A 22489-nucleotide genomic window follows, 5' to 3' on the forward strand; every position below is an offset into this window, starting at 1 on the left:
CTCTCTCTCTCTCTCTCTCTCTCAGGATTGTCTCTTGGTCTCTCTCTCGGACTCTCTCTCACTCTCTCTATTTTCTCTCTTAGTGAGCCAAATCTGTTATCAGCATATGAATAGTGTATGGCGTTATAAAATTAATACTGAACAGGACCAAGGTAATTGATGTTTGAGCAAACTCTCGACGTCTTCCTGGTAACAGGATGCAGCAGATTTACCAACATAAAAAGACTCTGTAACAAGTCATTATAGAATAATAATTTAGCACTCTCAACCTAAATCAACGAGGAGAAAATGATTTATAAGTATTTTCTATTTCAATATAGAAATAATATGATTATATTATAAAATTTCTAACTTAAAAGTGCTAGGGCTGCGTTGACTTTTTTCTAGTAAGTAATAAATGTAAACATTAGGAATCTTCGATATTTCTGTCTGGAAAAGACAAAAACCTCACATAAGAATACATTCAGCAAAACGATTTTTCACTAATGATATTTCTTGAGTTTCCTAAACTCCCGAGAAATAATTAAAAAACAAATAAAACCATGTTTGTAAACTGCTGGTACTCTCCGAATTTGCCAGTTAAATCTGTCAATATCAAAAATATTCTTGAAGTAGCGCTAAAATATTTACCATTAAAGCCAATATTATTCTTATATATGAATACGTATGTAAAATCCAGTTTTGCTGAACAATAAAAGCTCTATGTGTAAAATTGTCATTGATCATTCTGTTTCACATAGTACCCTTTTCGATATTTATTGCCAAAAGTGGACAAGAAAGTAGTTCTTTAGCAATTAGTGACTTTACAGTACTGTATGTGCACTAAACTCAAGCGATGAAATATACTTCGATAAAACTGTCTGGAAAAGAACAAAAATTTTTTTTCTTTACCATTATTTGGTCAAAGAAAACTTTCTCAGTAAATTCAAAGCCCCTGCTGTTTAGAAATATTTTGCCTTGCAATTTATGCACAGTGTTTCTTGAGTAAGCTAAACTCCCAGGGAAAGACATAACTGGAGAGAGAGTAAAACAACCTTGTGGCCGCCCATAAAAACAGTATGACTTTAAATCCATACTAGTTTCCAGAGCAGTAAATGACAGTCTCCCATAAAAAAATCTCCTTTGGTTAAAGGCTTACATATGAGTTTGTATTAGACAATGAGAGGTATTCTGAAAGGACTCATTCATTCGTGAACTATTTACTATGCATTAGAAAATTTCAAGCTTGTAATATTTGAGCATTTCTTATATAAAAGCTTATGACAAAATTATGTTTTTAAATATTTTTTAGCTTTTTCGATTTGAACAATATTAATTTTCTGGTCTTCGCTGTATCAGTATTTTCTAATAAGAATAAGAACAACGACTAAGTTGAGCTTGAGTCCCCCCTTTTCTGATAATAATATTTTGATGTCTTCACTGGGTGGTGCAGTCGAGCGGTAAAGAGAAATTAACAGAAACCATTTTATGTAAAAACAGTGGAGAGGAAGTTAATGAAATATTGTAACGATTTTCCTGAAAGAAATCCACTGCCATTAGCATACGAATATTAATCACCTAACAGTTGTCTGAGATACCAAGTCCTCAACACCAGGGACGCTTCATATCGCCCACAAGAAATTCGCACTGGAAAGGGAACTTGGAACAGCACACTTTCCATTCTCCAGTCCCTGCACAAGGAAAGAGAATATGGAGCAGCCATCGTCCATTCTGCAGTCTGTACAGTGTACACAAGGAAAGGGAATTTAGAGCACCCCTCTAGCTGACATCCATTCTCCAGCCAACGCGCTAGGAATGAGAATGCTGAGTAGCCACTGTCCATTCTCCAATCTGATCTGTATGCACTGGTAGGGAAGTAGAGTCGTCACTGTAGGCATTACTTAAGGTTTTTGCTGAGTCCCTTCGGTCCCTAGCTGCAACCCCATCCATTCCTTTAACTGTACTTCCGTTCATATTATCTCCCGTCTTTTTGTCCACTCAATCCTAATAATTGTTTTATAGTGCAACAGCGAAGATTTCCTCCTGTTACATCTTTCACATCTTTTTTCCCTTTCAGCGCTGAATGACCTCATAGGTTCCAGTGCTTGGCTTTTGCCCTAAATTATATATTCCATTCCATTGCAGTCTGTACACCAGGAAAGGGAATGTGGAGCAGGCCCCAAGCTGCCATCCATTCTCCAGCCCACGCTCTTAGAACAGGAATGTAGATCAGCCATTCTTGACACAAGGAAAGGGAATGTAGAACAGCCACCGACCAATCTCCAGTCCAAATACATTTCCATGGAATCAGTGAAACTCAGCAAGAAAGAAATAAATGCAAACAATAACCAAGTTTATATACTGGCCAATACTGAAAGCACCAAGGTACTCTGCAAGTTGCGCATTCATTAAGATCTGAAATAGGGGCCTCTTCCTGCCACTCAGGGGAATGAATAAACTATTCAGTGTGCAGCACACACTTGAGTGTGGTGGAAATAGGCTCCTATATGAGATAACCGTGGACCAGTGTGGAAACAATAAAACACCTCGGGTTCTGCAAATGAAAGCGTATCTGGAAGAGTTAAACTTTTGGAAAATTCAACCAATTGTTGGCAGTTAACATAAATGATTCAGGCAAGAATGCTCGTCTAAAAGAAAGAAATGACAACTCTACATTAAAAATCTAAATAAAATTTTAGGAAAATACAAAATACAATTAGTATGATAGCACTGAAAACACTGTGTTGATCAATAGGACTAGACTAAACATGTATATGTTGCAAAGTAATAGCTGAAAACTTAGATTTCTTAATTTTTTGCCCCGCATATAGTAACATTTTGATGGCTAGTTTCGACAACGGCCATATCGAGAAGACAAAAAGGAATTTATAGCTGCTAACGTCTTGCTGCTCGCAGATCTGTCGAAAGAAGAAAATTTAAAATAGAGGGAAATTTATCAAAAATATTTGGCACTACAGAAGAACATCATTGAACAGATACAAGCAAAGGAAAAATAAAATGAGCATCGGAGCCGTTTCAAAGGCATATCCAACATGCTGGTATTACTACTGCTACTACCTAGATGTTGCATTTTATAAAATAAAACTTTGTATGGTTCACAACAGTGTGGACTAGACATGGTGAAAGATTTGTCTTGAAAGCAGGAATAATTTTAAGCAAGTATAGTTTTGTATGTTAATTGAGTCGTTTTTGAATCGGGAGAGACTACGTAATCATAAAGGAGTACTTGTCTCCTGAAGCCACCGATGGCTGTAAATAATGAGCAACGCCTCTGCACTTGTAGACCTACTCGTTAATTGTTTACAAGTTTTGGCCTGTTATAATTAGCCATATTTTTTTCTGACTGCACAGCATGTGTTTTAAGTTTTACTTACCATTATTTTTGGTGTAAAACACGTCTTTATTGTTTAGTAAGAAACTAGCTTAGAATTTTGTGCTTGGAAAACCACGCAAGACAGGCCTAAGCAGTCGAAAAAAAATTGCATAATTCATGTGTGTATTCTGTAACAAATTTAAGACAAGAAATAAATTATAAAGATGTGATAATGACAGGTTTTAGGGACACCCAGCTCAAGGTCGGTAACTGACTAGGGCAAGAGGGTTGCTTTGTCAACTACCCTGACATAGCCTATCCTAATCTAGAGTCCTGCAGATTGTAGCAAAATATGAGAATGCATCTTCACGTCACCATCCCTAACCTAACATGGGTAAAACTTTACAATAGTTGAGCGGCTTGGTTCCCGCCAGTCGCTGACTGGAACAGGTTACCACCTTTTTGTGTGCTTCCAGCGGTTCCCCCCCTCCCCTGCCCAGGTCAGGACCTGGCGTTACAGGAAAGGTTATGTCTATTTAGGAGTAAAATACTGAGATGCATTTCACTGTAACCTAAACTAGTTATGGGATTCCACCTCAATCCTCACCTGTAATCTGTATTACCATTTATTGCTTCAGGGCATATATGAGTATTTTTATGTTGGTCTTACGCAGTTGTGATTTGTGCAATGTACAGTATGTTCAAATGGATCAAGGTATTTGACACCCCCATTTGGGATATTGAGGTCAATGTTTTACTGTCCACAGGTCATGTGTGGAACACAAAAGCCTTTGAAGTGTGTATAACTATAAAGAATAAACTGTATGACATTGAGTTATAACTGAGTAAGACTTGTTCATTACTATCACCAGTGGTCTCTGCACAGGATCCAATCTTTTGTTAACAAACAGGGAATGAATCATGGGTAGAGTTTGAAGACATTATGGAACTACTGTATTAGAACTTAGTATTTAATTTGGTAAAAACCTTGTAACTGTAATGAAAGAGAAAAGGAGAGAAATCTTACAAAGCTATTCTGTGATGCATGGACTGGAAATGCCAAAGAATGCCAAGAATTTTGAGTTATGGTACTAAAAAAATCAACATTAAACATACAAAATTGACTAATTATTCTTAACTTTATAGGCTAAGTAAATATTTAAGTTATTATTCAACATACATTCTAGATTTCATACCATCTAGGCATAAAATAAGACCATGTGTGTTAGTTTGATAGAAAATGGTAAATTGCAGATATTGATGTTTTGTCAGAACTGATAGCTCTGACCAGAAACTACATTTACACTCCATGCCAAATGTTTTTGAAGTGGGCACAAGTGTTTCTGCAACAATGAATGCACTGGAAAGTGCAAGTAATATACCTCTGGACTTAGTTGCTTTGGTCTTTATGCTGTAAGTTCTCTTGCCAGCCCTTGATGGACTCAGCGGTATTGACATTAAGCTATCGCCATGCCATGCTCAGATGTCTTCAGGTGAAAACTATACTTTCAAGTTGTGATGCGAAGAATGGCTTTTGAAACATGCTTCATGCTGCTCAATTGTAGCACCTGTACATTATCATAGTCCTGTATTACTGAAGCATTGCAGTTGCATGCCGTGAGAAAACTGATGTTAGCATGATCTAAAACCTTTTGAAAAACTGTAGAACCTCTTTAGTTTCTGTACCAAAGCATTCTCAAGCCAGTTGCTAGTCTTCTTGAAAGATAGATGCCACTTTGGAATTTAAAGTTTCTAGGACTTTTTCTTTTATGGATCCATGTTGAGTAGTTGTATCCACCCCTGTCCTTTTTGTTTAGCTGTTTTTGTAATATAATAAATGAAAGGTATACTGTTTCGTAGAGGCTAAAGTAAAATTATTTAATTCCAAAATTATTGTGGATTTTGTTTTGATTAATGCTTTTAATAACCATTTTCCTTCTAGCAAAATAGAAAGCCATGTTTTACATTCATTTGTATTTTTGTAGTTTGCAGTTAACACTTACCAGAGCCTATTTGAAGATGTCATGAGTTAGGAAATCTTGAAGTCTATTAACCACACTCAGAATACAATTAATTCTATTTCATTATTCTTCCAGGATATTAGCTGTTTGAGTTTTGATGGCTTCAAACTCTAGTAAACCAAAAGTTCCGTCGGGTTGCTTACTAGTGTCAGAGGTATGGAGAAAAACACAGCTATCAGAACACCTTCGCAGAAGCACAGATGTGCATTACGCCGAAGGTAAGCTGCTTTTGTGCACTATTCAGATTCTAGGGGAAGCTGCTTGCCAAAGGTATGTAACACTATCAAACTTAGTATAGTGTGGCCTGGCTGTTACTGGTGTGCAGTAGTTTGAATCCCAATGTGGAAGGGCTTCTTTATTCATTGCCTGTCTGGATTCAAGGGTTGTAGCGATAAGGCATTAAAAAGTATGTTGAAATCAAAGTGATATGAAGTCCTTGTGGTTATGGAAATTCCCTAAATGTGGTATATATGATGATGAGGAAAGTTTTCAGTTATATGCTGTATTAGGAATGAGTTTTTTGTCTGTTCCATCAACACCTTATGATCTTGTAAACCTTTTTTACTGTATAAAAAAAAAACCATTGTTTAAAAAAAAAAGTTGTATAATGTGAGTTGTAATGAGTACCAGCATTTTACAACAAAGGGTAACAAGACTGTAATTTGTGTTAAGTGCAGTATGGAAATTTGTAGCTAAAAGATAGTCATGTTTATAATTCTTTAGTACAGTTGAAGGTAATTAATATCAGTACTGTATCATTCTGCTTATTGCAGTTGGCTGGTTTCTGTAATTCATCTAATGTTGAGATTCCTTCTTTTTCTGAGATCTGTTCTAGTTCTACTATATCATCATATAGGTTTCCTGGTATCCACCTCATACTTTAAGACCATCTCATAGGCCTCCTGGTATCCACCTCAGGCTTCAAAACATCATTCCCAACATGAGGATCATAACCAGAATTCTCCAAGTGTTTACACCTGTCTTTATTAATGATGTTAATTAGTAAGGATTTGGTTGGAGTGGCATCATTACCTCCAGAGAATAATCATTCTCTTGCTAACATTACAGTTCATGCTCCTGGTTCTCCCCTGCTTTGGGAATTCCCTACCGACCTTGTGCCTGTTGCCTTTGTGTCACCTGTTCCGGAACTGTGGACTTGATAAGAACTCAGATACTAAGAAGGATTTTAATTATTTGTTAGACTGTAAGTTGCTCAAGACTCCAAATCCAAACCCCCTTTTGCCACCCCAGGTTTTGATCTTGCAGATCATTGCAAGCGATTTGCCTGGTCTCTGACTCTGAAGAAGACCTTGACACTGCTACTGCACTCAAGAAGTTTTTGAAGTATTTCTCAGTCATGAGAGGTTTTCCTCCTGTTATGCCTTTAAAACCTTTTACTCTCAATTTTCCTTTCAGTGCTGAATGATTTCGTAGGTTTCAGTGCTTGGCCTTTGGTCTAAATTTTATATTCCATTCATTCCAATCTGTACACAAGGAAAGGGAATGTAGATCAGGCCTCAAGTTGCCATGCATTCTCCAGCGTATGCATCAGGAAGAAGAATGTATAGTAGCCAATCTCTACACAAGGAATGGGAGGTAAAGCAACCCACCAACTGCGATCCATTCTCCCACCTCTACACAAGGATAGAGCGTTTGCAGTCCATGCTCCAACCTGTAGTGTACAAGGAAAGGGAAGGTAGAACAGCCCCCCAGAAAGGGAATATAGAGCAGCCACCCTCCATTCTTCAATCCAAACCCATTGCCATGGAAGCAGTGAAACTCAGCAAGAAAGAAATTAATGAAATGCAAAAAATAGATAATCAGGTATATACCGTATATGGGACAATACTGAAAGCACCAAGGTACTCAGCAAGTTTTGCATTAAGATCTGAAATAGGGGCCCCTTCCTGCCACTCAAGGGGTATGAATAAACTATTCTATCTGAAGCAAACACTCCAGTGTGGTGGAAATAGGCTCCTATATTCCTATATGAGTTAACCATAGACCAATATGAAAATAATAAAGTGCCTTTGATTGAGGATGAAGTTTATCAGTTCCATTGGGCTTACAGTGACTTTTGTGGTGAAGTCACCATCCTCAACAGTTGAAAAGAACCTCTCTGGAAGCCAGGAATTCAGATCTCTCATGCTGTTTTGACACTTCTCTTTTAGGTTTGGGTGCAGTGATAGGAAACCACGAGGTGGCGGGGTGTAGTCACAGAAGGAAAGTTTGCTAGACATCTATCACTGGGACTTAATGGCAATTTGGAATGGTCTCTAGCAATAGGAAAGTGTAGTTTCTAACAAGACAATACCAATTTATTTGGACAACACAGCATCCCTCTCCTACATCAAACATCATTGAGGTACCCAGTCAGAGAGTCTTTTTATACTAACAAAGGAGCTGTTATTTTGGGTAGTAGCCAGACATTTCTTTAATACCTCAATAAGTGGAAGGCAAGCTCAATGTATTGGCCTACTTGTTAACCCAGTAGGACCAAATTTTACTGACAGAGTGAGCTCTTCACCCTGACATTTGTGACAAGCTTGGGAACCTTTTGTGGACTGTATGTACATCTCTCTGCCACAAGCCTGAACTACAAGCAATTCCCTTTACTGTTCCCTTTGCTAGGATGCACGGGCATGGGCAGAAAATGCCTTCATGTTAGACTGGATTCTTATGTTTTCCCCCCCCCATTTGTTTTAATTCAGAAATTATCAACAAACAGAGAGGTCTGTAACTTGGTGCAAGATTCTCATCGTACCTTGGTGGTCAAGAAGATGATGCTTTTCAGACTTTCTTCCATAACTGATACATGTTCATCATCTACTCAAACAACCCTATACTTCGCAGTTCTATCAAAACCCCCTCATGCTTCTATTAGGTATTGGAGACTATCAACCGTCTTTTCCGTGCTACAGGAAAATTATCATGGCCCCAAGGAGATCTGGGTGCCATGCCCGAGGGATATCCATTACCTGTAATCAATAGGTGACATCATTAAATTCTTGAAGGTTCTCAGTTTTTGGTGGCTGCAATCAAAGGGTAAAGTTCAGTGCTAGCCTCAGTACTACATCATGTAGGTATGGAAATTTCATCAGATAAAGATGTTAAGGAAGCTAATAGGCACTTTGAGATTGAAAAGCCCAGGAATCCAAGTTGTTAGCCTCACATTTAGATGTTGTTTTGAAAGACCTTTGTCAAGCCCATTTGTAAACCTTTAGGATCAGCTTTTCTTAAGGAACTGACTATGAAGACGTTCATTATTGCCTTGGGTACAGCAAAGAGGGGAAATGAGCTTCAAGCCTTGTTGGCCAAAGTAGGGTTTGTTAAGGATGTGATTTTGACCTTTCTACCCTTGTTTAGAGCAGAAACTTATTTCCTACAAGCAAGACTTTGATGTCCTTGTTGCTCGTATCCCAAGTGAGGAATGCTTATGCTAAGCTGGATTCTTCCTCTCTTCCATTATTAAAGGTAAAACCTCATGATATTTGGATGGACAGGTGAAGAAACAGACTTCGCTGGAGTGGAATATAAAATGTAGCCCATAGGGGGCCGGGTAGTGCCATCATTGCACCTAATGCGGTGCACTGTAGGCATTATTTAAGGTTCTTTGCAGTTTCCCTTGGGCCCCTAGCTGCAACCCCTTTCAGTCCTTTTACTGGACGGTACCTTCATATTCTTTCTTCCGTCTTACTTTCCACCCTCTTCTAACAGTTGTTCCATGGTTACACCTAATAAACCTCTTACAGTACTCTCAATTTTCCTCTCAGAACTGAATGACCTCAGAGGTCCCAATGCTTGTAAATTCTATCTATCTATCTATCTATGAAATTTAGGCCAAGCTCTGGGACCTATGAGGTCATTCAGCACTGAAAGGGAAATAGAATGTAAAAAGGTTTTAAAGGTGCAACAGGAGGGAAAAGTCACAGTTGCACCGTGAATCAGTTGTTAGGAGAGGGTGGAAAGATTGATGAAGAGAATACGAGCAGAAGTACAATAAAAGGAATGATAGGTTTTGCAGCTAGGGAACAAAGAGATGTTGCAAAGAGCCTTAAATAATGCCCACAGTGCACCATGTGAGGAGAACAGACTTTATTGGTCAACCAAGATATTCTTTAGTTTTTAATTTTTTTTAGACGGGTGATCATTCCCACTTGTGAAGGAACTAGGGCATTTGTAGTAGAGAGTTGAGTATTATTTAAATATACAACATTTTTATTAGAACTCTTATTCTAAGATGAAAACATAGGCTTTTATTTAATTCTGTGAAGAAAAATAACTTAGATTACTTCGAGATTTCCTTACAATTTGGCAGCAGCAAGTTGCTGTGGATGGGGTCTTTAGTGAACGAAAAACCTATTGTGTCTAGATTTCCACATGGTAGTGTTCTTGGTCCTCTGTTATTTTTAGTGTATAAAAGTGATATGATTGTTGGCCTGGAAAATAAGATTGTTCAGTATGCCAGTGATGCAACACTTGTGAGTGTAGTAAAGTCTCCACTTATGAGAAATGAAACTGCCCTCAGCCTCAATCAGGACATTGACCGGATCAGTGAATGGCATAGTCAGTGGGGTATGGGGCTGAATCCAGTAAAACGAAAACACTGTTGATTAGCATGAACCCCTGTAAAACGAAAACGCTATTGATTAGCAGATCTTGTACAGATTTTCCAACCCATCCTCCTCTTCAGATGGATGGGACTCAGCTGAATGAATCTGAAGTTTTAACTGTTCTAGGTGTAACTTTTGACTCACATCTTACTTATGAGAAACATCTAATGAAAGTTTTAGCAAATGTTGCTTGAAAGTTAGGTATTGTTCATAAGGCCTCATGTATTTGTAACTGCGATAAAATGAGTGCAACGTGTTTTAGGTCATTTGTCCTCCCTTTACTAGAATACTGTTCCCTGCTTTTGCTAGAGATTTACCTCTTTTAGGTAGAGTGGTTCGTGTTGGTAGGTTTCTGTTTCCTAATACATATTAGCAGTTATGACTTGGACCGTTGATGGATGATCTCTTGTTTGTCAATTGTTCATAAGTTGTATTTTAACAGAGATCTTTCACATTCACAATTGACCACTGATCCCCTTTTCCTGCCGAGAGCAACCAGATTTGGTGAACAGCAGCATCAGTATGCAGTAAATGTGCCTTGCTGTCAGACTTCCCAGATCCAGAGGTCCTTTATTCCTCACACGGTTAAACTATGGAACAGCCTCTTTGAGAATGTCATGCAATTTGAACTTAAGAAGTTCAAGCAAAGATGCAGTTCATTACTACCCTATTATAATTCTCCTTGTATTTTAATAATTTACAGTACTTACAATCTTAATCATTTACTTACATTTTTATGTATTAATTTGCTAATTTGTCTCTTTTTCTAATAACTGATCACTGAATACTAATAATAATAATATAATAATAGTATATAGTTATCACATATGTCCCATACAAAAGAATTTGCTTCTGGAAACTAGAACTTTACAGCCGAGTAATTATGGTGCAGTGGGAAGCTATAGGCTCAAGTACAGTGTTGCTGGTATACTTGTAGAATGAGTGACACCTTGACTTTTTATTTTTAGCCAGGTATCTATATCTTTGGAAGGATCTCATCAACCTGTTTTTTGGAATTTCTTTAAAACTTTTTTGCCACAGATTCTGTTTACAAATTCATCAGTGTCAGTACTAACACTATTTTCCGTATTTGTGATGAATTAAGCAGGCTGTGTTTCATTGGTTAGACCCTATTCATGAGCAAGATCACACTATCAATGCATTTTTTAGACTGAATAGTTTGCTCAAGATAAATAGTTTTTTAATAAACACTATTATGTGTCCAAAAAGTGCATACATTTTCATAGCAATTAAGAGCTTCCCTTATTCATTTGTCATAAGCCACCTGTGGAAGATAAAATGACCTTCTGATGGCTATGTTCCTACTTAACAAGAGACAAACTTCATTTTTCTGTGGTCTACCCTGTCTGGTGATCTAGAAAGTTTCATGCGCTCCCATAATCATAGTACAGACACTACCCAACATATGAACATTCAACTTATGAACATTCAGAGATACAAACAAACAGAATTGCAAATTAAAATTGTGTTCAGAGTGCTCCCCTTTGCCACCTGTAAGTTCAGATTTTGTTCTGCGAGCGTATTCAGTACTTAAAGTACTGTATGTACAGTGTATTGTGTTTTAGGATGGAAAAATGTATAGTACTTTATTGACTTTTTATATCATACTGTACTTAAATAGGCATGAATAGTACAGTAACCAACTTATGAACAATTCACCTCGAACAACCATCCGGAACATAACTCGTTCGTAAGTAGGGTGGCGTCTGTATTAAGGATATTTTCAGTCCAGTAAGAGCTTTCATCATGAAATATTCTGTGAGTAATACTTAGGTACCTAATAGCCTCAGCCTGACTTGCACCTGTATTTTGAGTTGCTAGAGGTTCATCTCAGAAGTACACCTACATTGCTGAAGATTCTCCATCACTCACGTTAAGTGTAGTCATCAGAGTAACTAAAGGTGGTTGTTTTTTTTCAGGTGTTTTATATGCATTAGCTTCTTTGAAAGGGGCATTGTCAAGAATATCAATTCGTAGCTTCAGGTTGCTTATCTAACACGTGAGACATATTAGAATATCAACTAATATGTCCCATTTTAAAAATGCTTCTTGGAGAAGATGAAATGCTGTATTGCCAGTCTTAGCTGTTAAAGGTATATGAATCCCTCTGAAAACCTGTGAAGACCCTTTTTTGTGTTATAAGTGTGTGTAATATTAAAGTCATTTGTTGTAAATGTTAATTGTAAACATCAGCAATTTACTGTATCTATTACAGAATGTTGCCATTAGCAGTATGCTGAAATGGATGTTTGCAATAGCATTTTCTGTATTTTCAAAGCGTTAGTACAAAAATAGAATTGAAAAAAGTAACAGTGGCAAATGATCTTGTAAGATTATAAGAATTAGATTTACTTAGCAATGATCGATTGCCAGAGATATATTAGGCCTTACATAGAATAAAGTCAATAGATACTGTGGTTAATCCTTATTTCAAACAGTATACCAACAATTATCGGTATATTTATTGCCCAGAGGCATATAAGTTGATGTAGTTAATTTTTTTAACTCATTAACTACATGGGACATATTTTGATCCTATTTCAACCTTTTTTTTTAAACCTCCAGGGCTTGATGTTGTGGATTTTTATCCATCAGAAGATGCTGCAGTAATATTCTTAAGTGAAGCTGACCTTGTTTCTGGTAAGTTACTCTTTCATGTATACAATACTAATAATGTACTGTAGTACATTTTAAATTAAAGTAGATCCATTTGTCCATGGAAAGCTTCATTTGCAGTTCTATCTCATTTCTCTCATGCTCAAGTGACCATCATTTTCGGACTGATCAAATATGAATACTGTAACATATTTATGCCACAGAATTTTTTATCTGTTACTCTCCCTTTTCAGAATTAAAATAAATATTATTGTTAAAAATTTGTTTAACAGTAGAGTCTTTTCATGAAGTAGGAACAGTGGAAATGTCTAAATCTAAACTGTTTTTTTCAGTATCTCATGTAGATTTTTAATTGACTGGATAATTTGCCATTGTGACATTTTGTCTGATAGTTTCAGTATGACAAAAATACTGTAGGATCTGTAACTGACTCATTTTTTCTTCAAAGAGATATGTGAATTTTAGTCCGATGGCGTTGTTCTTTGTTAGCTGAAGTTAGCAGCCATTTTATAAGTATTTTTACCTTCTTACTGGGTGTTTTGTTGTGATTTTACTGGTCTCAGTTGGCAGAGCTCAGTTCTTATGTCTCCTACTGTCTCTCATTTTGACCCATTTTGTAGTGTTGAAATATAGCTGTAAAGGGTGCAATTTCACCTCTGGGTAGGATTTAATAACTTCGTGGTTTTCATTTAGTCTTTTTTTTTTTTTAATTTCCCATATATATGGTAGCCATTTTTTTATGTGGGGAATATCAAATTTAATGATGATTATTACCTTTGGATCCCACGCAATTGTACAAGTACAGTAACATATCTTGTGATGTGCAAGGCTTACATTTTGTAATATATTATTACACTGATATTAATGAAGTGAATTGTCATTATAGATCAAAGCTTTTTTTCCTGACATTTTCCTGTTTTAGGCTACTCTGTCAGGCCCTTTACTTGATATTTTTATCCTCAGGGACTTGCATGTTCCTGTAAACAGAGTAAATAATAAAATTGTTATTTTCATAGGAAATGCTTATAGAAGACGAATAGTGAAGTTCAGGCAAGTTATCGGAATAACAAGGGGAGTAGTGGTTGCTCAGAAGACACAGCTGACAAGTGAACACTTCGGTAATTTACAAAAGTAAGCTAAAAGTTAGTCATATTAAAATTTGGTTATTTGGGATGAATTTCACCTATTGTTAATTATAACTATATCTTTGTGCCAGCATGGGAGTCAGCATTCAAAATAAAAGGTCATTTGGCTGACCTGGATGACTCTATTTCTCCACCAGGTGTCTTGAATGTTGTAGCTCTTGTTAGAATTCTTCTTGCTGTAGTCAGTGATTCCCTAGTTACTCACTGTTTTTTCCATGGTCTTGTGACTTTTTTTTTTTTTGTTCACTCAGGAAGTCTTCAAATGACAGTAAGAACAAAAATATCAGGTTTTGCAGGAATGTTCTCTCCCTAACAGTCTGTATTCTATAGAATGGATACACATTGTATTCGGTAGTGTTAAGTAGACACATACTTTGTGCTGGTTGTAGGGGTCAGTGTGTGATGTCAGCTAGGTCTGAATTGCATAGGGAGTGGTCAAAGAAGTTATAGTTTCCTATGTATAGAAAGAAGAGAAAGTAAATATTTAGAAAGCAATTAATTACACAGGAATAGACCTTTTACTTCTCTTCCGGCTTCATTGCCAGCTCCTACATTTCCTAATTGCCCTCCTCCATCCCCCTTTCTCTCCTACCTCCCTCTCTTCCTAGACCTAATCCTACAACTGCAGCTCCACCTTCTGCTCCGCCTTTGTTCCAGAAAGATTATTCTAAAATTGAGACTGGCTGCTAGTCTTATTGTAGAAGCTATTAAATGTTAGACTGAAATATGGTTTTGAGTAACCATTCCCCCATAGTGTGGGCTCTTCTTCGTGGTCCTTTTCGAGCGAAAAGTTGTTGGTGGCCTTGCGTGTCTGTAGCCTGAACTTAGAACTGCCTGGCAATAGTTGGAAGACTCGGCAGCCAAGGAACCTGGCTGGTTCTCGGAGCAAGGTTGCTCTGTGCCCTCCAATACCTGCCTCCCATTGATCTCAATCAGTTAAGCATGTGGTTCACTCATCAAAATATCACTTCAAAAGTGTAAATTATTGCACCGGTTTTTGACATCACTTTCATCAGGCTCTAATGGTAGGGAGGTTAGCTTAGCCTCAGCACTTAGTTTAAGAGAGAATATTAATAATGGTATGTGAAGAATTCTTGTGCTTTTTGTTCTAGTTCTAATAATAGTATTGTTAAGTATATTATTGAACATGTTTTATTGATATCTGTATGTTAGTCTCATTCTGTTCCTTCCACTCCTTCACTCCTTGTAAATTATTTTTTGTTCTTTTATCAATTTTAGCTTATGCTGTTGGTAGCCCTTCTTCTTATGCCACCTGTAATGTTCTTTTGTTTTTTGGCTTTTGCATCATTACCAGGTTCGTCTGTAGACAAGATGCATTTTAGTACCTGTGGCTCGTGGCTTGTTTTTTGTTAGTTTGTTCTTATGTCATCTATTGCTGGCCCACCACTTTTTTCTCTTTCTTCCAACTGCCCTCCCTCCTAGCCATGCACAAGTGATGTTATGTCAGCATTTTTTTTTATCGCTTGTTTCCACATCTGTTAAGCACTACAAAAAAGTGGGAAAGTACTACAGTAATACCCCGAACTTGTGCGATTTGAGTTGCGTGAATCTCAGACACACAAACTTTTCATTGGAACCTAACTAATTGTCGTACACGAGTTTTTCACAGACACGCGAACATTTGCAAATACTGAGAAAACCTGCAAAAGTTTTTGTTTAATTTTTATGTAATTTATAAGTTTTAAATATCTAACTTCCTGGTAGTTACATATATATAGCTTTATCCTTGATTCGTCATGGCAAGACGGCAGAAATTCAAAATCGCAGCAATGCCGATAGATGGTCAGGTGGCCATACCTGAGCGCCCTCTACCAGGTAACTAGAACCATTCCCAATTGTCCTCAGAAATTCCCTGCCGTCGTTCTATCAACACGTTGGAAATTCGCTCTACTTTGGTTTGCTTTACTACAATTGGTGAAGTACCCATTACTTGTTTGGTTTTTCGTTGATGGCTTTCGCTGATTTTGGATCTTCCCTGGATTTTTTCGTTTCTCATTGTTAGCCTATCTGTTCGGTTTCTGACTGTTACAATTGTTCTTTGTACTTGCTTTTCAAGATGGCTGACCCTGTTGTTAGAATGTGTGTTAGGGATGCAAGAACCGGCTTTCCAAGGCTGCTCTTGATCCCCACACAGTTTGTAAGAAATGCAGAGATCATGTGTGTGCACTTGATGATAGATGCAAGGAGTGTGAAAGTTTGTCCGAGAAAGAGTGGAGAGTATGATCGCTATGTGGCGATTGGAAAAGGACAGAATTAGGAGAGCTAGATCTTCCAGTGTCCTTTCAGCTAGGTCTTCTGATAGTCAAGTCCTTTCTAACTTGTCTGATACTAATATTCCTGATCCTAACCTAAGGCTTTAGTACCCGATCCTCCCTGCGAGTCGAGTAAGTAATCCGTCTTTAAAGGATATAATGGCTGCTATTTCGGCCATAGGAGTTTCTGTACAATCCCTTTCTTCGGATAGGGAAGTGATGTGGGGCAGTGCATAGTTTGCAACAAAAGTTCAGTGACAGTGTTAGTGCAGTGGAGGGTGCGTCCGTTCGTGTCTGTCACGCTCCTAGCCCTAGACCTCTTCCATGCTCCCCAACCCCCTGGGAGAAGGAACGTCGACAGGCTAAGGGAGGTGAGAGACGTTGAACAACGAAAGGACGTCCCCTCGAGCCCGATCCTGTTGACGCATCCCAGGACGCCCCTCGCCGCAGGAAAGGCGAGATGAGGACGTGTTCGTCTTCCTCGGATGACGAAGACCCAGACGTGGTTGGCGTCAGTCACAAGAGTCTAGACCTATCAAGAGACGCAGGTCCCCCTTCCCGCTCAACAACCCTCTTGCAGCAAATGGAGCTCCAGAGAGATTCCTGTCGGAAGAAGACAGCGTTTCTGCGCTAAACAGAGGCGTAAGACGCATAGCTCGTCGGAGGAAGAAGATATACATGACTTCCAGTTCACGCTTCTCCCCGCGCCCCCAGAATGGGACGTGGTCGCAAAGCTGCGCCACCACCTCTTCATCAAAAAAGATCCCAGCTAGAGTCTCCCGTTGTGGAAGCTAGTGCAGTGCCATCTCCAGTTGTTTCCCAGCAGCAGCGGCACCTCAAAGTAAAGTTCTTGTCGAAGTCCAGCAGTCCCTGCGTCTCTTTTTGACTCTTACAAGTCGCAAGGACTAAGAGAAGAAACACAAGAAGGAATCTAAGGACGTCAACAGACCCAAGAAGAGGGTAAGGCAAGAATCAGAACAACAAGATGCTAACAACCAGCAAGACGCAAGGCTCATGGCAAGTTGCAGCGCTCATAGACGCTTCCCGCAACAAGTCGCACGAGTGACGGGAGGGAACAAGGATCGCGAAGCTCCTCGCAGCAAGTTGGGCGATGCGTGGCGCACGCTAAGCAGCACGATTCACACGTTTCCCCTCTCGTTCGACATCGGAAATACGGATCCTTTGGAAGAGATCTCGAAGAGGAAACTCAAGAAACTCTTCATGCCGCTGATCTGAAAAGACTTCTTACTCTTTTGGCGGACTTATTTCCTAACGATTTTCATCAGGCCGTACCTCGGAGTCCTCCTCGCAATATTTGATGGGTAGACCCAGAAGTCTTCCTCATTCAAGAAGACAGTGTTGGCCAAATCAGTGAAGAGAGCCTTTTCACACTGAATGATTGGATTTTGAAGAAGAAGGAACAAGGAAAGACAACTTTTTCCTTTCCCCGACAAGATTGGCTTCTAGATCCAGCGTGTGGTGGTACGAGACTGAAATCTCGGTTTGGGGAGTTCCCTGCCCTCCTCCCAAGGGACTTCTCCAGACTCGTTGACTCTTCACGGAGAACAGCCATGACTAAAGCCAAGGTTCTGTGGTCCACTGGAGTTGGATCATTTGCTGAAAGGCGTCTTCAGAACTATTAAGTCTTCAGCTTGATGGACTGGACTCTTGCAGCTCTTGCAGAGGTTTCAGATCAGAAGAATGACACGCAAATGCACTTATTGCTTGTCTCAATAAACCCGTGAGGGACGGGCTCGGTCCGAACTTTCTGCCCTTTTCACAGCAGGTGTTATCAAGAAACGAGCTATGTTGTGTCTGCTTCGTGTCGCCTGGAGTGACTTTAGCTCAGAAATCTGAACTGTTGTATGCTCCATATCTAAACAGCTCTTCCCTTCAGAGCTGGTTAAGGACTTATCAGCAGCCCTTGCGCAACAATCAACGCAAAGATCTGATCACAAGGACTGCTAGGAAAGTTCTTCCGGCAAACTTTTTTTAGCCAGGAAGGACAAGGAAGCTCCTCCTACGCTGTCAGCCCCTTTGGGAGAGCCCTTTAGAGAGGAAGTCAGAGAATGGCTGCTGGAGGACAACTTCGTAAGAACCCCAAGCAGCAACCCAAATCCAAGAAATGATCACAACAACCTCCAGACACAAGTGGGAGCCAGGTTATCCACTTTTGGCAAGAGTGGAGCAAAAGGAGCGGACGTATGGACAGTCAAGTTTTGAAGGAAGGATACAAGATTCCCTTCTAAGGAAGCCCTCTTTCACAAGAACCGTTGGAGTTGACAGCTACTTACTCCAGAGCAAAGCAGCAGCTCTTCAAGAACAGGTGACCCAGATGCTATCAAAGCAGCAATAGAGAGGTAAAAAGGACCTCTCGTCAGAGGTTTTTACAACAGACTTTTCTGGTACCCAAGAGCTCGGGGGTTGGAGACCAGTTCTGGACGTAAGTCCACTGAACAAGTACGTAAGCAAAGTCAAGTTTGCCATGGAGACATCTGCATCAGTCCTAGCAGGCACCAAACAGGAAGACTGGATGGTTTCAATAGACCTACAGGACGCGTATTTTCACGCACTAATTCACCGAACTACAGAAAATATCTGAGGTTTGTGCATCTCGGACAACCTATCAGTTCAGAGCACTTTGTTTTGGACTAAGCACGGCTCCTTACGTTTTCTCGAGTGGCATCGAACGTAGCTCACTGGTTACATCTAAAAGGGATACGGATTTCGATGTACCTGGGCGATTGGCTAATCAGAGCCAGATCGCAAGCAAAGTGTCTGGAGGATCTACAAGTTACAATGAATTTGACGCAACAATTAGGTCTGGTAGTAAATCTGGCTAAATCGCAGCTAACGCCACAGGACATCATCTACCTGGGGATGAGGATTCAGTCAGTGGTTTTTCGCTTTTCCAGCCCCGAAACGCATTCTAGATTGCATAGAAAAGGTGAAGCTCTTTCTAGGAGATGGACCTGTTCGGCGAGGGAGTGGATGAGTCTGCTGGGACCCTCTCCCGATCGAACAATTCGTCTCCCTGGGAAGACTACATCTACGTCCACTTCAGTTCCATCTGTCAAGCTATTGGAAAAGAGGCCAAGATCTGAGACGTGGATTCCGATCCTCTGGGAATCAAAAACATTTGAGTTGGTGGAACGACCCCAAAACTTCAAGTAGGCCTCGAACTTCAAATAAAAGAACCCCCGACCTAGTGTTGTATTCAGACGATCGGACATGGGATGGGGTGCAACGCTGGGGAAGGGCGAGATCTCAGGTCTATGGGAAACCATCAGAAGAAATGGCATATAAATGTCAAGGAACTGGTGGCCATTCATCTTGCACTAGTCCACTTTCAGGAGAAGGTCAGAACAAGATTGTACAGGTCAACGCAGACAACACCACAGCGTTGGCCTACATCAGAAACAGGTGGCACTTTCGTTCGCTTTCCTTTACGAGGCAGCCAAAGATCTCCTGCTGTGGGCAGAAACGAACAACTTAACTCTGATCACCCGCTTCATAGAGGGAGAGAAGAACGTCAGAGCGGATATTCTCAGCAGAGGAAGACAGGTTCTCACGACAGAATGGACCTTACATCACGATGTGTGCAACAGGCTTTGGAATCTGTGGGGAGAACCGTCAATAGACCTCTTTGCGACACAGAGAACGAAGAGGTTACTGTAGTCTACTGCTCTCCAGTCCCAGACCAGGAAGCAGTGGCGGTGGACGCCTTCCTCATGAATTGAAGGACTAGACATGTACGCTTTTCCTCCATTCAAGATCCTAGACAGAGTCATGAAGAAGTTCAGAGAGTCGAACACAGCCCCGCATGACCCTGATAGCTCCATTTTTGGCCCATGAGACCATGGATCACGGAGGTGATGGAGTAGCTAGTAGACACCCCAGATCGTTACCTTGTCGGAACGATCTGCTCAGACAGCCCACATAGAGAGATAACATCAAAATCTCCTCGCTCTCAACCTAACTGCCTTTCGACTATCGAAAAACTGGCAAGAGCGAAGGGTTTTTCAAGGAAGCTGCAAGAGCCATCGGCAGAGAGCGGGAGAACGTCCACACTCAAGGTGTACCAATCAAAGTGGGACGTATTCAGGGAATGGTGCAGGAAAACAACATTTCCTCTTCAGTACCTCTCTAACTCAACTGGCAGATTTTCTTCTGCATTTGAAAACCAAAGAAACCTAGCAGTATCTACCATCAAGGGATACCGCAGCATGCTTGCTTCCGTCTTCCGTCACAGAAATATTGATGTGTCGGAGACAAGGACCTCACGGATCTCATAAGGTCCTTTGAGACAGTTAAGAGGGAAGGACAAACTGACCCCTCTTGGAATTTGGACGTAGTCTTAAAATTTTAACCTCGAATAGGTTTGAACCTCTCGACAAGGCTTCATGGAAGGATCTCACTAAAAGACCCTTTTCCTGGTCGCTTTGGCTACAGCCAAGAGTGTAGGAGAACCAAGCCTTTAGCAAGAAAGTAGGGCTTCAATGGGGAAAATGCAGTCTGCTCACTTCAACTTGGTTTCTCGCTAAAAACGAGAACCCTTCTCAACCATGGCCCAGATCTTTTTCCATACCAGGGCTGTCTCATTTAGTAGGACAGGAAAAAGAGAGGCCTTTGTCCAGTTAGGGCCCTAAAATTTTATCTACAAAGGACCAGAAACATGAGAGGTCAGACAGATCACCTCTGGTGCTCAGTGAAGAAACCTTCGTTACCCTTTATCAAAGAATGCACTGGCGTTCTTTATCAAGGACTTAATAAGGAAGCTCACCAAGAATGTGACGAGAAAAGCTTTCCAATCCTCAAAGTCAAAGCGCACGAGGTAAGAGCTGTGCAACCGATGGCTTATAGACACAACAGGTCTATGAAATCGATTTTGGAAATGCGACTTTTGGCAAGCAAATCTATCTTCGCAGATTGTTTACCTGAAAGTACAGACCCAATATGAGGATTGCTGTTCCTGGGTCCGTCACGTTGCCTCCAGCATACGTAGTTGGAGAGGGTACTACTGCCTCTACCCTATAACCTTTTTTTTTTTTTTTGTATTATACCCTTGCCTTTTTCTTGATTTGAACTCACAGGTTGTCTGTGAAGGTTGTTGCAACCTTCCACAGTCTGGGGTTGCAAGTCTAAGTTAGGTTTTATGGAGTGTGTTATTTAGTGATTTTAGTGGATCAGGTGGTCAGCTCTTTTGTCCATGGCTATGCCAGGATAGCAAGGGTGGTGGTCTAGTCATGTTAAGGTCGAGGACCGTGTGACAGCCCCATAGAGACTTTCTACAGCCCCTGGATGGGTCGCTGGGTCTCTCAAGGAATGCAAGGCGAATGAGGCAGGATAATTATGAAGCCAGCTTCCTTATCAGGTAAGAACCAGGTATGTTTACAGCTAATTTTTAGTGTTTAGTAATTATACGAATTCCCAACGGTGTTTTGGTTCTCTAACCCACCACCAATGGTGTCAATCAGCTATATATATGTAACTACCAGGGAAGTTAGATATTTAAAATGGTATTTTCATTATAAAATAAGTTTTTAAATATACTTACCTGGTAGTTACATATATAAAAGGTCCCTCCCTCCTCCCCTCTGAGAACAGGGCATGGAATTTCTGAGGACAATTGGGAATGGTTCTAGTTACCTGGTAGAGGCGCCAGGTATGGCCACCTGACCATCTATCGCGATTGCCGCGAATTTTGAATTTCTGCCGTCTTGTACACACTTAATCGAGCGGGATAAAGCTATATATATGTAACTACCAGGTAAGTATATTTAAAAACTTATTTTATAATGAAAATACCATTTTTCAAGCTTTTATGTGTAAATTAAATAATATTAAATAATAAAGGTAATAATATCTCTCTCTCTCTCTCTCTCTCTCTCTCTTGTACTGAGATGAGAGAATTTTTATGGTACATCTCTCTCTCTCTCTCTCTCTCTCTTGTACTGAGATGAGAGAATTTTTATGGTACATGTATATGTTTGTTTTTTATGATAAATAAATTTGTTACCTAATAATAAGTACTAATTTTCAAATAATAAGATTAATAAGATTAAATAATAATAATAATAATATAACTGTAATTACAACATTCGTGTGGTTCGTATTTTAAACAAACAAATATCTTTCCCTCATCTATTGTAGAAGGTCGAAGGCAAAAGCTGTCAGACATGTCGATTTAACATGACAAGAAGGGGGAGTGTTGCTGTTTAGCGGGTCAAAGGCTTCGTACTTAATTCTCTCTCTCTCTGTCCGTAATAATTCATAAAAACATTTCACTGTCTTAAGTACTTTAAGGACAATTCTCTCTCTCTCTCTCTCTCTCTCTCTCTCTCTCTCTCTCTCTCTCTCTCTCTCTCTCTCTCTCTCTCTCTTATTCATAGTTAGTGCAACCTACATATTACTGTTTCTCTGTATGTCTCTAACTGCACAGTAGATAATTTTAAATTGATCTAATTTTACCCGTACTGTTTACAAA

General features: G+C 39.7%; 1 protein-coding gene across 5 annotated transcripts in view; it reads left to right on the forward strand.

Moving 5' to 3' along the window:
* LOC136851336 (Fanconi anemia core complex-associated protein 24-like) overlaps window positions 1-22489 on the forward strand; it is a 746385-nt gene that overhangs the window by 718100 nt on the left and 5796 nt on the right. For 2 of the 5 annotated variants that reach the window (XM_067125377.1, XM_067125376.1), the window contains 3 exons: window positions 5410-5552; window positions 12534-12608; window positions 13601-13715. In XM_067125377.1, coding sequence (XP_066981478.1) covers window positions 5432-5552; window positions 12534-12608; window positions 13601-13715 — 311 coding nt within the window. In that variant the 5' untranslated portion in view covers window positions 5410-5431. Of the gene's footprint in view, window positions 1-1699; window positions 1848-3006; window positions 3160-5409; window positions 5553-12533; window positions 12609-13600; window positions 13716-22489 lie in introns of those variants that run through there. The other 3 variants (XM_067125379.1, XM_067125375.1, XM_067125378.1) reach the window with 3 other exon arrangements.

The sequence above is a fragment of the Macrobrachium rosenbergii genome, chromosome 23 (assembly GCF_040412425.1).
Source record: "Macrobrachium rosenbergii isolate ZJJX-2024 chromosome 23, ASM4041242v1, whole genome shotgun sequence".
Taxonomy (NCBI): Eukaryota; Metazoa; Arthropoda; class Malacostraca; order Decapoda; family Palaemonidae; genus Macrobrachium; species Macrobrachium rosenbergii.